The 12,566-nt window shown below is 38.3% G+C and overlaps 1 protein-coding gene across 4 annotated transcripts in view; it reads right to left on the reverse strand.

The window, feature by feature from the left end:
- Positions 1-11,158: 11,158 nt before the first annotated feature.
- Positions 11,159-12,566, reverse strand: part of LOC126184898 (dihydrofolate reductase) — a 101,281-nt gene continuing 99,873 nt past the window's right edge. For all 4 annotated transcript variants that reach the window (XM_049927534.1, XM_049927532.1, XM_049927533.1 and 1 more), the window contains one exon: positions 11,159-11,788. In XM_049927534.1, the coding sequence (XP_049783491.1) occupies positions 11,689-11,788 (100 nt within the window). In that variant the 3' untranslated portion in view covers positions 11,159-11,688. The remainder of the gene's footprint in view (positions 11,789-12,566) is intronic.

Below are 12,566 nucleotides of genomic sequence, written 5' to 3' on the forward strand. Positions count from 1 at the left end.
CAAAATCCAAACTGATCTTCCACAAGGTTGCGTTCTACCAGTTTTTCCGTTCTTCTGTAAAGAATTTGTGTTAGTATTTTGCAAACATGACTTATTAAACTGATAGTTCGATAATTTTCACACCTGTTTGCAGCTGCTTTCTATGGAAATGGAATTATTACAGTCTTCTTGAAGTTTCATGGTATTTATTGCCTCATACGTCTTGCATGCCAGAATGAAGTTTTGTCATGGCTAGCTCTTTCGTGGCTATCAGTAGTTCTGACGGAATGTTGTCTATTCCTTGGGCCTTGTTTCAACTCAAGTCTTGCAGTGCCGTGTCAAATTCCTCTCACAGTATCATATCTCCCATTTCATCTAAGTCCACTTTCTTTCTATAATATTGCTTTCATGTTCATCTGCTTTGTATAGACACTTAAAGCTATCCATTTGTCTTCTACTGTACTTCTTTCCCCTGCTCTAGTCAACTGTTGCCCAATGCCCCCTTCTGAAACTCCTAATAACCTCTGGTTCTTTCAATTTATCCAGCTCTCATCCTTTTAACGGTCTACCGTTTTGCAATTTCATCAGTTTCAATCTACAGTTCATAACCAATAAACTGTAGTCAAAGTCCACATCTGCCCCTGGAAATGTCTTACAGTTTAAAATCTGATTCCTAAATCTCTGTCTAACCATTATATAATCAACATGAAACTTTCCAGTGTTTCCAGGTCAATTCCATGTATAAAACCTTCTTTTATGATTCTTAAACCACGCGTTACCATTGATTAAATTATGCTCTGTGCAACATTCTACCAGGCGGCTTCCTCTTTCATTCCTGTCCCCGCAGTCAATATTTGCCTACTATTTTTACTTCTCTTCCTTTTCCTACAGTTGAATTTCAGTGCTCCATCAGAATTAAATTATCGTCTCCTTTAACTTTTTGAATAATTTCCATGGTTCATGGGGAACTCTGAGCTATAGGCAATGCAACAGCAGCAGTAGTTGCAGTTTAATTGTTACTGTCAAGCATAAATGGAATTTGACAGGAGCTAGGTGATACCCCTACGTGTACACTGATTTTGTGCCGTGACATTTTCTGATGCAGTTTATTCTTCAAGCTCAGGCAGCCTTGTGTTTGTGTGAGTCTTCAGAACTGCTGTGTTGTGTGTTCAATAGTGGGCTGCTGCTGACCACACCAGTTTGAGTGTTGCTGTTTCGTTGCTGTGCTGCCACGTTCATAAGCTGTGGCCAAGTCATGGTGCAGTTTCCCAGCCACCTCTGTCTTGCTGCCCATGCCGCATCATACCCATGTCGCAGCATCCAAAAGTGCCGCAACCATCACATCAGTGCCACACTGTCGCCGTACCATAGTTGCTGCATCTCCTAACCACAGACGTCGATTCCTGACGTCATCTGCTGCAGTACACTGCACTATCACATCAAGTGAGATATTTAAAATAAGTAATAGCAGCAGTTTCCTAGTTCCTATAAGTGTTTCAAATCATCAGCCACGGGTGATGAAACTGACAAGGTGGAAAGTGATTGAGAGTCAGAAGCAGGGATTGATATGGGTAATCCTCAGGCACAAGAAGAAATACGTTGGATGGCAGGAAGTCAGCTATCTGCATTTTTTGACAAACACATTCAAAAATTGACAGCATAAAATCTGAGATAGTAGGAGAGGTGGATTACAAATAATTGGGATCACAACTTAGTGATAAATTTGAAAGTAGTATGGATTCAGAATTTTAGGAATTAAAAACAGAGCTTGGGAATAAAATAAAAACTGCAACTGATGAAGTTGGTTATTTAGAATTCAGATTTACAAATACTGAGAGTAAATTTGATAGTAATGTTAAATTGGTAGAGGGAGTTCATCATAAGGACAAGGAAAGAAGAGGAAGGATTAATTGACAAAACTTGCACAAAGTAATATTATGGGGCAAGTTCAGGCACAAGAACAAAAGTCCAGGTTATATGAAAGGGAAACAGATGCAGAGTTCAAGGCAATTAGAACAGACTTGTGTGAGTGCAACAAATGAATTAGAAACAACTATAAGAAATTAGAAGGGGAAGTAAATAATTTAAAGGAAACAAAAAGTAGTGTGGCTGCTGGACAAGGAAGTGTATTGTTAATGTTACCTATGAGCCAAGGACTCATACTAAACCTCTTAGTGGTGAGGACAAATATCATGCAGTGGGTTTCCTAGGTTCTTGAAAAGACTGTTTTGTAGCAGGTATAAGTAGAGTGCTAAAGAAAAATTTATAAAAAGGCAGTTAAAAGGAGCAGCTCAAACCTGGGCTAATCAACATGCTGAGCAGTTTGTAGATTTCAAGATATTTGAGACAATTTTTCTAAATCAGTACAGGGGAAAAGCTAAGCAGTTAAGGCTACAAAATGATTTTTTAAATGGGTCAGAATACAACAGAGGGAAGAAAAGTTTGTAGGAATTTTGTCTAAAGATGCCAAACAAATTGATTCATTTGGATCAACCACTAGGTGTTTCGACTGAGATTTCAACATTCAAGAGAATGCCGCCTCATTCTTTACAATAGTCCTGCTGAATCTATGGAAGAATTTCTTAATTTATTGAAAATATGGATAGTGCTGTCTGTTACAGGTCAACGTACGTTGAGCACAATGCTACAGATCAGAAAAGGGGAAATCGAGGGAAGCATTGCTAATAGATGGTGGGATGAGAGAAATTGACCTATTAATCAAGACAGGGATTGTTGGAATAGATAGCCTGGAGAGAATAGAAATTTTGGAGGAAGAAGAGATAATTTTGAGCAGAGAAGTGATCATGATAGGCAGGGGACAAGGCAGGAGGGACCACCAAATGCTATTTTATAGAACAGATGGCCAGAAAACCAACCAAGGTCTCACTCAAGGTCCACAGAGAGGCTGGTAACAACACAATGAAAAGGACCAGGCATGGATACAATACAACAAAAATATTATCACAGGGAGAGTGCAGAAATGGGTATATGTCACATGGATGCTATCATAGGAACTGACAGATTTTTGAGGGATGTAAGAAATACAGAAATTAGAATAAAAGGGAGCAAAATAATCAGTGGAATAAAACCAGATTTAAAGACCAATCCAATTTCCATTCTGAGGAAATGTTTGACAGATATGAAGCGGCTCAGTCAATAAATGAAGAAGACAATGTGGGTTTATGTTCAATAAAAATTACTGAAACATTGGAAGCAGATCCATTAGTCTTATCACGCAAAAAAAAGTAACAGTCGATGTGGATGCAAAAGACAAAAGTATAACCAGCAATGAAGGCAGTTGTAAGGAAGAGGTAGATATAAGTGTATTATTTGCAATGAGAAAATTTATGCAAGTAATGAGGGTGAGCCTATTCAGTGTGGAGTGGGTGTTAATTCTAATGTTTGTAGCAGTGACGTTGTAAATGATAAAATATTGGTTGATGGTAGGAATGTGTCAACAAATTTTCATTATACACACATCAAAAAAAGTTTTGCATCACCTCGGTTCCGAGAGTTCCAGAACCTGTTCAGATAATTGGAATAGAGATCAACATAAACATCATTTCCGCCCTTTTTATTGCTCATGAAAACCACACATTTCATGTTGTACCACCATACAGCAAGACCTTCAGAGGTGGTGGTCCTGATTGCTGTACACACCGGTACCTCTAATACCCAGTAGCACATCCTCTTGCATTGATGCATGCCTGTATTCGTTGTGGCATACTATCCACAAGTTCATCAAGGCACGGTTGGTCCAGATTATCCCACTCCTCAATGGTGATTTGGTGTAGATCCCTCAGAGTGGTTGGAGAGTCACGTCATCCATAAACAGCCCTTTTCAATCTATACCCGGCATGTTCGATAGAGTTCATGTCTGGAGAACATGCTCGCCACACTAGTCGAGCGATGTCATTATCCTGAAGGAAGTCGTTCATGAGATGTGCACAATGGGGGTGCAAATTGTCGTCCATGAAGACGAATGCCTCGCCAATATGCTGCCAATATGGTTCCACTATCGATAAGAAGATGGCATTCACCCATCGTATAGCTGTTGCGACGCCCTCCATGACCACCAGCGGTGTTTGTCGGCCCCACATAATGCCACCCCAAAACAGCAGGTAACCTCCATCTTGCTGCCCTTACTGGACAGTGTGTCTAAGGTGCTCAGCCTGACCACGTTGCTTCTAAATACGGCTCCAATGATTGTTGGTTGAAGGCATGTGAGACACTCATTGGTGAAGAGAATGTGATGCCAATCCTGAGAAGTCCTTTTGGCATGTTGTTGGGCCCATCCGTACCTCGCTGCATAGTGTCATGGTTGCAAAGGTGGACCTCGCCATGGATGTTGGGAGTGAAGTTGCGCATCATGCAGCCTATTGCACACAGTTTGAGTCGTAACGCGACGTCCTGTGGCTGCACCAAAAGCATTACTCAACATGGTGGCATTGCTGTCAGGGTTCCTCCGAGCCATAATCCATACGTAGCAGTCATCCACTGCAGTAGTAGCCCTAGGGCAGCCTGAACAAGGCATGTCATTAACAGTTCCTGTCTCTCTGTATCTCCTCCATGTCCGAACAATACTGCTTTGGTTCACTCTGAGATACCTGGACACTTCCCTTGTTGAGAGCCCTTCCTGGCACAGAGTAACAATGCAGACGTGATCGAACCGTGGTGTTGACCGTCTAGGTTTGGTTGAACTCCAGACAACACGAGCCATGTAACTCCTTCCTGGTTGAATGACTGGACTGATTGGCTGTCGGACCCCCTCCATTTAATAGGTGCTGCTCATGCATGGTTGTTTACATCTTTGGGTGGGTTTAGTGACATCTCTGAACAGTCAAAGGGACTGTGCCTGTGATACAATGTCTATCTTCAGGAGTTGTGGGAACCGGGGTGATGCAAAACGTCTTTTGATGTGTATATTTTATGTGGTGATGAACTGGTTAATAAAGTTTGATTGTGTGGGAATAAGGAGGATAGTTTTATTTATGGTTGTCCTGATGAGGAAACTGAAAGTCATGTTTTCTGTAATGATAAACATTTGATTCTGGATGGCGATGTTAATTGCAACAGGTTAGGAAAAGAGGAGACTGAGTACAATATTAATGACTGGATATCTTATGCTAAGGTTCATAAAGCTTTGCTACCAGAAGAGTGGGATCAATTGAAGTCCAAAGTAGCCAGAAAATTTTGAAGGAGAACAATATGTTGTAGATGCATTTAATGAACTATTTGGATGAGAGATTGAAATAGAATATGGGGGAAAATGTAAGGAGATATATACAATGGAGAAGACAGTAGAAAGGATATAGAACATGATCTACTGGAAGACATGATGTTAAATAGGAAAACTGTTGAAAAGGTTCAACCAGTTATACGTATTAAGGTGGGAGAAATGGAGCAGGTAGCATTATTGGATTCAGGTTCAAGTATTTCAGCTGTATCTGAAACTTTCTGGCAACAGATTAGAAGCAAACAACTAGTGAAACTGCCTGTAACTGTTGTACGTTATAGTGGGCGTGAATTTCTTGTGTAAGTATGACTGTAGCGTCATAATACGGAATAGAATAGTAGAATTTGGTACTACATCAGCAAGAGAGCGAATGACAAAAATCGGATTAGAAAGAAAGAGAAAGCATGATGTCAGATACAAAGTAACAAAATTCAAACCAAGAGATAAAGTATTAGTCAAAAACAAGGAAAAACAAAGTATCAAAAGGTGGAAACTCCAGGTAGGAATGTCAAAAATGTAGGAAAAGATAGATTGCTACTTACCATAAAGATGACAAGTTGCACTGCTGACAGGCACAATTAAAAGATATTTACATACAGCTTTCGGCCACAGCCTTCATCAGCGAAAGAGAAACACACACCATTCATACACACAAGCAAGCACAGCTCAAGCACACATGATGGCCACCTCCAGTATCTTGGGCATGAATTAAGTATTCTTGACAGAGAGATTAAAAAAGCTTTTCAGCACTACAGGCACATGATGTTCCAGTGATGGGGTCATATATCTTGATCACTGTGTGGGGGGGGTCATGGGTCTACTTACTTGAGCAATCATTGGTTAGGAAAATTTGTTGTCTTACCTGATGGTTTGGCTGACAATAGATACACAACACTGCTGGCTGTAATCAAGACAGTATGGAAGACAATCTACAGTGAACTGATGCAAGAACTAACTGCCTTGGCCTTGACTCGCACGAACCATTCACCACACAGAGCTGTGGTGATATTAGTATTGATTTAATATGAGGAAAGTGCTCATAAATAACAAATGAACTAGTAACTATAATAGACATAATTGAATGACTTGATTTACATATACTGGGTGAACATTAATAAAACCTACAAACTGCAAGTACAGACTCCTTACTGGAAATGGAGGAAAAAAGGTCCTATGAATGTGTGCAGAAATGGCCAGTGTGCAGGCAATGACAACAAATCATTCTGGAACAAAGTACAGAATTGCATCACATCCACATCACAGCAGATGCTCAAAGTGGCCTCCATGGGATTGCACGTAATATCGATAGTAAGCAGTTGTCATGCAGAATATACATAATCATACTTTGGATTACACCATGTTGGCAACCACTTGCCTGGAGCTTGTACAAGGGTCCATCTCAAGAACTTGTAGAACCTGGTCCTCCAAATCTGGTGAATGCACAGTCCACTGCCTCCCTGCATGTACGTCTGTCTGAAAGGACCCTTAATCATACAAATGCTCAAAAAGTGCTTGAAGTATTGTGTGATGTGGTTGGTATCGGTAAGGTTACTTGTTTTGGTATACCCGTGCTGCCTCTCGACCGTTGCCATCTGCTTGGCTGTATACAAACACCATCTTGGCTTATTCCTGACATAAATATTGGACCACTGTGCTGCTTACAGGACTCTTCGTCGATCGCACAGCCTACAACACACAAGGAACACACAGCACTTGGTCAGAGGAACTCTCATTCATCAACACCATCTACCGTGGCAACAATCTATTTCCAGACACATGTTCATTGGCTCTTTTTTCCTCCATTTCCAGTCATGGATCTGTCCCTGCAGATTGTCAGTTTTATTGATGTTCACTCTGTAGTTTATATGAGTGTTACTTATGTCTATGCATATATTTAATCAGTGCAAATTCCATACACGTGTTTTGGCACAATTGCAGATTAGGCAATTTTAAGTAATGACAGATATTTAATTGGTTGTTTGGTGCTACTTTAAATCACATGTAGCAGACTAATATGATTTAAAGTGTGAGTGCGCTTCATCTAATAGTCCAACTTTATCATGTTTATATAAACTTAAATCTAACTACAAATTATTTGTTTTAACAGTTTTTAAAAGTTTATATTTTCACAGTCTTAACTGCCTCCTTGAGTAAGACTGTGCAGGATGGTGGATAAGACTGCACAGTCTTTAAACTTTAACAATGATCACAAATATAACGATCTGAGCCTGCATATTCAGAATGTGCCTCATTCCACCATTGTTGACATTGTCCACACTGCATCCAAGAATCTTCAAAACTCTCATGGCAACTGGCACAAAACGTTTCTTCTCCTTTTTTCCTTTGTTTCTTCATGTCGCATCAACTTGACAGATTTTGAGCACCTCTTTTCTTCTGTTTCAAGCTTCCTTTCCACATATTTTTCGAAGCTCCTTATCTCTTTCTTTTCTCCTTCCTTCCTTTTCCCATAATTCTTGTCACTTTTTTGTTTTTTTCCTTGTAGTATAATTTTAAATGGTGAGCTTGAGACTGTTTCATGTGTTTGTGCATTGACTTACCTTTTCGCAACTTAACACTTCAGCAAGGGGTGAATATAAAAAAGCTGAGTGGTCATGTTCTTTGCATTGTCTTAGAAGGAATACCTAAATAAACTGATTTCATTTTCTTGTTTTGGATTGCTTTGAATGTTTCACTGCTATTATTTCCAAATTTACCTTGTTTCTTTTTAAAAGCTTTATCTTAATCTTTGCAGCAATTTCAGCAGTAGTTAATCCTGATAAATGACCTGGTTGAGAGATGAAGTTATTAAATCTTTCACTGGAAAGTGTTTCCACTCTTTTTATCAAGTTTCATTTAAATGGTAAGCTTTCCGTATCCCAACTGTAATGAAAAATCTCAGCTATGTTTTCATCAAAGCCTACAGGGACACCAAGTCATCACGTTTGGATAGTCTTCTGTTTCTTGTTCTCCTCCACCGTAATTTGGCATGTTGACAAAAACAGGGGGATGTTTCTCAGTCACTGAAGAAGAGGCAAAAATCTTCTTCAGTAAACACATCTGGGTTGAAATGTTATATTCCAGTTACCTGAAACACTTTAACAGCCCCAGCTGCCTGAAACCCTTTAACAGCTTTCTCACTTGTTGAGATCCTGTTGTTCTCTAAATATAGCACTGAGAAGTGAGTGGATCGAAGTAAGTCCTGGATTGGTCACCATCCATTTTTCCACCTCTACCGAGTATGCAGACTACAGAGGACCAAAGACGCTGTTGTCCTGAGGTTGTCTTTTATGACTGGAATGGGGCAGCAGCAAAATCATTGTTACAAAATTTTCCCTGCAAAAGTTCACACCCAAAAGACAGATGAGTAGTGTGATTACCTAGACATAACAAAACTGGTTCTTTTTCACTTGTTTCTGTATGATGAGCAAAGTGCTTCAGTCAATCAGTAAAGATTTTAGCAGTCATATAGCCAGTGAGAGAAAAGAGGCAATGTTTCTGCTCTGTTTCATCCTTTCGCTTGCAAATATCATAGCTGGTGATATATAAATATATGAAGCACTAAAATGAACAACAATACTAACATTCTGATCTCTTTCTCCTAAAGAAACTTTACAGGCTCCTTTTTTACCAACTGTTAAAATTACTTTGGGTGTTTTGTTAGGCACCTTTGATAGCCCTAATTCATCACAATGAAAGATCTTAAGAGGAGCAATTTCCTCTGTCCATAAACAGATTTTAAGTTGCCAAAAATCTTTTAAGTCGTATTTTATTTAAACTAATGGCCCTTCCCATACTACAATTTTCTGGCTTTCTGAAGGACAGTGTGTGTCTTTTCAAATACTCTTGGTCCCAATCTCTTCCAGCCAATTTTACCTTATTATTAAATCTGTCACTTCAGCCATTAGTGTCACCAAACTGATAAGCCATTTGCATTAATTTCTTCCTTGCCAAACCATAAAACCATGCATCCAAATCGCTGCATAAACTTGCCAGTTGTTCTTCCATTTCATCAGAAAAAATCTTCTTGAATCTCCAAACAGAGGTAGGGGTAGTCACATGAAGTCTCTTTGTGGTTTGGGTGTTAATACTGCTCAATGAATCACCCAAACCAATGGAAGTAGAAAAATGGATTTAGGCTGCATGGAAGTCTCACGAACAGCTAGGGAAGGAAGCATCCACCCAGACAGAGCCTAGCTTGTCTGGGTCAGCCTTATATAACTGAGCTACAGCAGGTTCTCCAGAGGTTGCCTTCTAACGACTGCTCTGCCTGAACAGTCATGCATCTCACTAGTGTGCCTATATTCAGTAAATGAATGCTGGGCTCCTTGAGGAACCCACCATTTCATGAAACCTGAGGCACATATGGCTTTTTAAAAAATACCACATATGCGGAAAGTATTATCCCCCATGTCCCATCAGGTTCCATCTTTGAAATATTGCATTCTCTTGTTTATATTTCACTGGTTACTTTGCTAAATACTAGGACATTACATTCTGGTAAATAGTAAGTAGAGTGCAACTTTAGAAAGAGCTGTTCATGAAATCATCATAGGCATTAATAAATGCTTTGAAGCCTTGTGTAGTCTGCTTACAAGAGCACAAAACTCACAAAGTTCACTGTTGCTGAGTTTTTTTACGATTTACTATATGCAGTTCAGAACCTTAATGAGATTTTCCCCAATCATACAAATAAATTATGAGAACATGGTGATAGAAGAAGTTAACAAATTTATATCCCTGTGATTACAGCTTGATAATAAATTCAGGTGGGAGGATTATATCATAGAAATGCTGAAGTGCCTAAACAAATAATTTGGTTACATTCATTATATCTCATGTTGTTTCAAATTTTGAGGTAACACCCCAAGCGAAACTAAAGATTACAAGAGTTCAAAAGCATTCATTTTTGGTATGAAATTGAAAACATTTTACAGACACATGTTCAAAGGACTTGGCATACTAACTGCTGCTTCTTGGTATAGTTATTCCTTAATTATTTTTTTGTGAATTATACATCCCTTTTTAATTCAACCAACAACTCACTTCCCATATTAAAAACAAGAAATAAAAATATTGTGCATAAAGGCACTTATTTTGAATATACAGCATGTATTATTCAAGAACACATTTTTTCAAGCAGTTGCCCCAACCATAAAAAACAGTAGATGCTAATAAACTACATTAAAATAAAAGTTTTGTGGACTTAAGTTGATCAGCTTCTACTCTGAGCAACACCACCTAATGTGTATACAAATTGCCCACCGAGGTTCTGCCCCACTCTCATGATAATGCATAGCTGTGTGATTTTTTTTTTACTCAGAAACTTCTTTCTCAATACTCTTGACCACAGGAAATCACTTTGTGTAGCAACCTGTGTAAAGAAGGTAAAAATATATCCATATTCTCAGTGTTACTCAGCAGGGCAAGCCATGTCTACAATCATGAACTGGACAGAGTGAACAGGACAGTGTCGCTTGTGTAGATTGTTCAGTCTGTCAATGTATCTTCAACAGTCATTTAACGTTCACCACAAGCACATTGTCACTTTATGGGAAGTACAGTTGTTACCCACTAAAGTGGCCATACATCACAGCAACATTACTCAGATATTGAGCATATACCCTGAGAGACAAAATATTGAAGACTGTCTCATAATTACCTCTACCCATAAAATATGAATTGTAGGTGTCTCAAGATGGAGGCAACAGAGCTGCACACTGCCTAATTGGAGACAACTGGGAGGCCTGTGTAACCCTAGACAGTACGTAACCTATCGCCAAACTACTAATTTTGCCTAGAGCTGTCCATTAGGAACAACAGCACAAAAGTCCCAGCACAGTGTCACATTAAGAAGGAACACATAAGATTGGACCAGATTAACAATGCTAACTGTACTTAAATGAAATGAATGCAGCCATATGGATGAAATAATGAAGATGAAAAGACAAATGAACACTGTATTTAAATACAACTGAAATTAATATACAGCACCAAATTACTCGAAATAGGACAGATGTTTGCTTCTTTCTGTGTCAACTTCTTCCACGGTTACAATCTATGTCTGGTGATTTTAAGTACTACAAATGCATTTAATGAAATTTTTTCACATATGTCAAGAAATGAAGCTGTGCTGAATTAAATCATAAATATCTGTAATTTTTGGTTAAAAACTATTTTATTAACAGTAAATAATTTTAAGCATTATAAATATGATTTAAATAATTATTACACATATTACACGTATAATAATTTAAAACAGGATCAATTTACAATCAAGACCAGTGTAATTTAAATTGCATATATTTCTTAATGTTACATGTTTTTACAATTACATCAAGTTTTCTCATTGTAGTGTCAAAGATACTTCTATCAGCACATTGCCATGTGCTCATATTTTTCCACCACTTGCATGAAACTAAAACTACACGAAGAAATAATATATTTTTCCAATAGTTGGTAGAATTAGTTTACTTTTAAATGTTTTTAATAGAGACATATTCTGTATTTTCATAAACTTTATATTGAAACTGAATGCCATTTTCTTCTTGGATACCCGAAGGTACTGTGGGATCACTGAAAAATAAACAAATATATAATTAATGCAAAAATTTATTGAGTGGGTTCATTACAAAAGTCTGAAAAATACTTGCCATACTAGACAATGACACACAGTACACAATATAGAGGGAAGCTGACTGTTGGTACCTATTAACAAAGACAAAAAGTGGCTGTTAGTGGTTCAATATGCAGCCACGAAAACATTTGACCATTTGCCCAATAACACAAAATATGCTGACAGGTAGGAAAGCAAATTTTAAATTTAGCCTTAAACAATTTCTTCTGGACAACACACCCCATTTTATGGACAGAATTTTAATTAAAACTTGTAGCATGTGTAGTTGAAAAACTGAAGTGTGTCACTAGTTACATGAGTAGTGTTAAAGACTACTATGTTAATTCTTATTAAATTTAACAATGTGTTGTTTAGTGATCTGCAAATGGCCAACATACTTATAAACAAATCATACATACATAGATACATACATAGCCTATAAACTGAATCACTGCGCACAATTTCAGTAAAAATTGTGCAAATGACCTATGGAACATGCAGCATCTCAATCTCATACGGTACTTTGTTGTAGGAAGTTACTGTAGAATGTAAATACTTTTGGATTAAAGGAGAACACTCACCAAAAAGCAGCAGCATTGGGTTGTCAATAGGCACACACAAAACAAAGGAAACTTGCTAGCTTTCGAAGTTTTCCTGCACACACACACACACACACACACACACCTATACCACTATATGGTGTCAGTCGGACTAACAGTGTTAGTCCAGCTGGCACCA

Source organism: Schistocerca cancellata, chromosome 4, assembly GCF_023864275.1.
Source record: "Schistocerca cancellata isolate TAMUIC-IGC-003103 chromosome 4, iqSchCanc2.1, whole genome shotgun sequence".
In the NCBI taxonomy this organism is placed as follows: Eukaryota; Metazoa; Arthropoda; class Insecta; order Orthoptera; family Acrididae; genus Schistocerca; species Schistocerca cancellata.